This window comes from Octopus bimaculoides, chromosome 15, assembly GCF_001194135.2.
Source record: "Octopus bimaculoides isolate UCB-OBI-ISO-001 chromosome 15, ASM119413v2, whole genome shotgun sequence".
Taxonomy (NCBI): Eukaryota; Metazoa; Mollusca; class Cephalopoda; order Octopoda; family Octopodidae; genus Octopus; species Octopus bimaculoides.
This window is the reverse complement of record NC_068995.1, coordinates 45,289,104-45,294,760: the sequence shown is the minus strand read 5'-3', so window position 1 is coordinate 45,294,760 and position 5,657 is coordinate 45,289,104. Positions and strand designations below refer to the sequence as shown.

At 39.0% G+C, this 5,657-nt stretch overlaps 1 protein-coding gene across 1 annotated transcript in view; it reads right to left on the bottom strand.

The window, feature by feature from the left end:
• LOC106868395 (ADAMTS-like protein 1) overlaps positions 1 to 5,657 on the bottom strand; it is a 189,964-nt gene that overhangs the window by 49,260 nt on the left and 135,047 nt on the right. Inside the window, exon 4 of the mRNA XM_052973302.1 lies at positions 4,657 to 5,179. Coding sequence (XP_052829262.1) covers positions 4,657 to 5,179 — 523 coding nt within the window. The remainder of the gene's footprint in view (positions 1 to 4,656; positions 5,180 to 5,657) is intronic.

Here is a 5,657-nt window from a genome sequence, read left to right as displayed (position 1 = left end):
TATATATATATATATATTATATACATACATATATATTTTTATATAATTAATGCACACATGAATGGCATTATGCATGAGAATATGTGAATGAATGTGTACACGTATGTACATAGATTTGACTGTATATAAACGTGGGTGTTTAAATGTATGTATGTATGTATGTATGTATGTATGTATTTGTGTTCAAGAATTTAAAGACGTAGTGGAGTGTTTGTCTCAATAAACAACTGTAAACCTACATGAAGCGTGTTATTACTGCTCAGAAAACAAAATGATTTACGTTGTGAGGGAAGAGAGAGAGAGGCGGCAGTGCATTCCCACTGCACACGTAACTTAATGCGCTTTCATTTTACGATGTTGATATTAGCATTAAGTTGCCCTCAACAGCACTAAAATGTACACAAATCCCAGCGTGTGTGTGTGTGTGTGTGTGTGTAAAATGGTGAAAAGACAATAATATAACAATTAAAATAGAATGTAAACCTCATTGGTTGGATGTTTTGAAATAAAGTATTTAGTCCCACATGTTAAATATTTTTTTCCAACCTCTCTGTTTCCTGTCCGCGCTTTTCTGACTGCATTTCCGTCCCCCTCTCTTCCTCTTCTCTACTTTCTTTCTTTCTTTTTCCTTCTTTCTTTCTCGCCACCACACACACACTCTCTTTCTTTCTCTTGCCCCCTCCCCCACACGCACGCTATCGCCAATAATGAAGGCGACAAAACAAAATTTGTCTAGATTTCTAATGTTGGTAATATGGAATTTCATTGACTGAAAACATCAACAACAATAATAATAATGGTTTCAAATTTTGCCACAAGGGCAGCAATTTTAGGGAAGGGGTTAACTCAATTGCATCGACCCCAGTACGCAACTGGTACTTATTTTATCGACCCCCTAAAGGATGAAAGGCAAAGTCAACCTCGGCGGAATTTGAACTCAGAACGTAGTGACGGGCGAAATGCCGCTAAGCATTTCGTCCAGCGCGCTAACAATTCTGCCAGCTCGCCGACCTAATAATAATAATAATAATAATAATAATAATAATAATAATAATAATAATAATGATTATGATAATGATGATGATGAGGAGGAGGAGGATGAGGCTGATTGTCGATCCTGTCGATTTCGACGTGTGAGTGTTTGAAGGAGAGGGTTTAATAAATAAATAAATAAAATAACTCCGCCCACCCGTAATTGCAGATCTAGCTTTGTAATATTGGAGCAATGTCTTTCCTCAGAGATAAGGTAAAATATGTTTTCACCCGGGGTGAAAAGAAACCAAGGCTACCATTTTTTTAAATTCCACTCATTGGCAACGTTATCCCTCTTCAGATGATTTATTTCTGCAAGTAAGAGATTTTGACAAAGGACTAATTACAGGGTGAGAATAAAATACCTCCAATGCTTTCACTAAATGCTCGTCAGAAACCAATCGACGCCGCATTTTTTTTTTTTTTTTTTTTTTTTTTTTTTTACTTTGAAAAGTTTTCAATTAAAAACCAAGAGAAAATAATTAGTCGTTCATTGGAATCTCTTGCTGAATCGATCTAGCGCCTTAGTACGAGTGGCAGGAATTTTCAGCATGTTGCGAAAGAAGATATGTGCATATGTGCGTGCGCGTATGTGTATGCCTGTGTGTGTGTATGTATGTATGTATGTGTGTGTGTGTGTGTGTGTGTGTGTACTGTCTTTTATTTTTTGTCCTCGAAGGGTTTAGTCGAGCATATTGAACTCAGTGTTTGGTTTTTAAAAGTCTATTCTATCGGTCACATGATAGTTTCCAACCGGAAAGTTCGGCGGAACAGACTAGCCAGTTCGTTCTCGTCGGAGCCCAGAATCTCCCCGAGAACGTCATCGCACTTCCCCATCACTAATCCTCTATAAATTTCTAAAGCGGAACATCCAGCAATCTCACATCCCGACTGGTAGAAGGCTCAGTTTATGAGAGACAGGAGTTTCCGAAGAAACTTTGGTTGTAACTGCGGAAATGAAGCTGGATATTTAATGGAAGGCATATCGCTCGGCAATGGTTCAGTAAAGACGTAGACTGACCACAGCTGTTATCCTAATACAGCATCAGCAGATAATAGAGTAAGGAGGAGGAAGTGGACCAGCGAAGAAAACAAAGAGATACTGCAGCAAATACCAAACAGCATGGGCATGTGACAGCGAGATGCCAGAAAGATAGATCAAATCTGAAACCAACACGAAGCAGGAATTATAAATCCGCAAAAACACAGAAAGAAAATTGTCTTAATGTAAACCATTTCAGGAAACTGAAAGATTTTTCATATATGGAATATATATATACAAAAACATTGCTTCCCCTTAGACAGTAACATGTGCGTAAAAATGTAAACACTGCAATATTTCTATACGAAAACTGCAAACCTGTGAGTAAAATTTTAAATTTTAAATTTTAATTGCATATACATCCATATTTATACAAGACCTCTCTCTCTATATATATATGCACACTGCTGTTTCTTCTTGGTCTCTCGCTGATACATCAATAATAATTATAACTACGAAAGAAACATCAACATATGTCCATGGGCGGTGTTCAGTTAAAAAAGAAAACACTGTAAAAACGAACCCATAACAAAAACAAACAAAATAGAAAGAACGGTGGACAGATAGCCATAAATAATATGAAAGGGTTGATTTATGATTTACACACACCACTATGCAACACTCCTCCCAAGACATACACGAATAAACTCATATCGTAAACACCCAACAAAATGAACAAAGCCCACAAGTGCTATAGAAGGCCGGTACCCGACAGAAGAACACAACCTACGTTGCACAAACAACACGCAATGCAAAAACTAATACAACAGAAGACTCAAACCAAACCCCATAACAAAACATACTGATACAATACAATATTTCCCCCACCCACCCCCACACAAAAATGCAGCACACACCACCCTACCAGCAGAAAGGTGCAACAAATGATGCTACAGAAAGTTGCTTGAAACTATCAGATGCCGAGGAGTACATCAGAAGGGTGAGGAAGCTAATGAAGATAAAGCTAAATGGTCTGAGTTTCGTGAAGGCTGTAAACACTTGGGCAGTATCATTACTTAGATACTCAGCAGCTTTTGTAGATTGGACAAAAACTGAATTAGCAAAGCTAGACAAAAGAACTAGGAAGAAATTCAATATGAATAGAGGACACCACCCAAGGGCAGGATTAGCGAGATTATATTTACCAAGAAAGGAAGGCGGAAGAGGGTTAATATCAGTAGAAGACTGCGTGGAATTAGCTAGAGTAGATATAGACGCCTATGTAGGTAATACTGAAGAAAGTTTATTAAAAGCTGCCAAAGTCACAGCAAGACATAGGGAAACCAAAAACCCAAACGAAGTTTAAAACCAGAAAAAAGAACAGAAATTATCTGACTGGCAGGAGAAGGCGTTCCACGGTAGATTCCCCAAAATAGTTGCAGCAAATAGTAGTAGTGAGACATGGCTATGATTGCAGAAAGGAAGGCTGAAAAGGGAGACAGAAATTAGTAAGTGAAAGTAGCATGCTGGCACAGAAAGAATACAAGAAAAGACATGACAACCAAGGGAGAGTAATCCATTGGGAGTTATGTAGAAAGCTGGGATTTGAACATACTAATAAATGGTATGAACATGAACCTATTAAAGTATTAGAAAGTAAGAAATTCGAGCTGTTGTGGGACTTTAATATTCAAACTGACAGAATAATAGAAGCTAGAAGGTCTAATTTAGTAGTGGTAGATATAAAGAATAGAAAGTGCCAGATTATAGACTTTACAGTCCCAACCATTGAACTACAGACGCTATGGAATGTGCGGGTAAAATGTATCCCAGTAGTTATAGGTGCATTGGGAACTATCCCTAAAGATTTGAACAGATGGATAGAGGAAATAGGCATAAAACCCAGTTTAGTACAGCTGCAGAAAACAGAGTTATTAGGGACAGCTAGTGTACTTAGGAGGGTTCTTCTTGGCATCTAAGGTTACTTGTTGTAGCCCGATGTTAGGATATTTTTTTTCCTTTCTAACAGTCTAATCTGTTGTGTATATGAAAATAAAAATAACAACTGCAACAACAACAAAACAACAACAATAATAATAATAATCATAAGATGGGCTACAGCAAATTTTCAGCTCAATACCACAGATTTGCTTGTCAGTTGCTTGACCTTAACCAGTTGAACATGTCCCTTAGTAGCTGACGATATGTGTATCTCTGATCATGAGCAGAAGTAGTGGGGGAGCATCATAGCCATGTACTGAGAGGAATTCCTTGGGGTTTGGATAATTCACCTTTGGTACCGTGTGTGTTTTGTTCAACACCCTTAAACAACCCTTATTCAAGGACCTTTTGAGCGTGATATGCTACTCGACCTGAAGAAAATTCTTACTGGGCCCCATCTGCAAGGTCATTCGCTGTTTATCTTGATATAAGATCACCACGTCGCGCACATATGGTTGTGATGCATGTGCCTGGTGTACCCTCATCCGAGAAGTAATCATGATGGGTATACTGGGCTTCGTATATTTTACCCCTGTGTCACTTTGATGGCATGCACTACTCTCTTACTCAATAATAATAACACAACAACGACAACAATAACAACAACACTATATAGACAAGTAGGTATGAGAAAGGGTTACCTAAAGAACAGGTGACGGAACACTCTCCGTATTTCACTTCCCATCGATACAATTCTTTGTCTTTCTTTTTCTTCCTCCATCTCTTCATTTGCATCTTTACCAGTTTGCTATCGCCATCTACAATTTCTTCATCCTGTTGCTGTTGCAGTTTCTGCTGCAGCTCCTGTTGTTGCTGCTGCTTCTGCTGCTGCTGCTTTTCCTGTTGCTGATGCTGTTGTTGTTGCTGTTGTCGTTGTTGCTCTTGTGACTCTTGCTCTCTGTGATGGTGGTGGTGCTGCTGTTGCTGGTATTGTTGACGTTGATCGTTGTTCTCGTCGCTCTTAAGATGGCTGCCGTCGAAAGATTTCTCGGATAACTTCCGGTCTTTGGTGTCCGACAGTTTTCGGTTTATTACATCAGTATCAGTAACTTGATCTCCGTCTGTGGAGAGTGGCGTCGAAGTGATACAGCTGTTGTTCCCGCCACATACACCGCACTGGTCTAGCTGCTTGTCAGAGTTCAATTCATGGTCGCAGCCGACAGTCTTCAGTAAAAACGCCAACATCAATAACACCAACAGTAAAAAGTAGTTCAGTAACCAGGGACGAGAAAAAGAAAAAGAAGAAAAACACTTGAAATTATAAACAAATAAGCAATTAACATTTTATAATAATTATAATTTCTAACAGAAGCATAGGCCTAAGACTGTATAATTGATTTCAAATTTTGGCACAAAGCCAGAAATTTCGGGGGAGTGGGTTGGTCGATTACATCGACTCCAATGCGTAACTGGTACTTATTTTATCGACCCGAAAAGGATAAAAGGCAAAGTCGACCTCGGCGGAATTTGAACCTCGGAACGTGAAGATGGACAAAATGCCGTTAAGCGTTTTGTCCGGCATGATAACGTTTCTACCAGCTCACTACCTTAAGAGAGAGAGAGAAAGAGAGAGAGAGAGAGAGAGAGAGAGAGAGAGAGAGAGAGAGAGAGAGAGAGAGAGAGAGAGAGAGAGAGAGAGAGA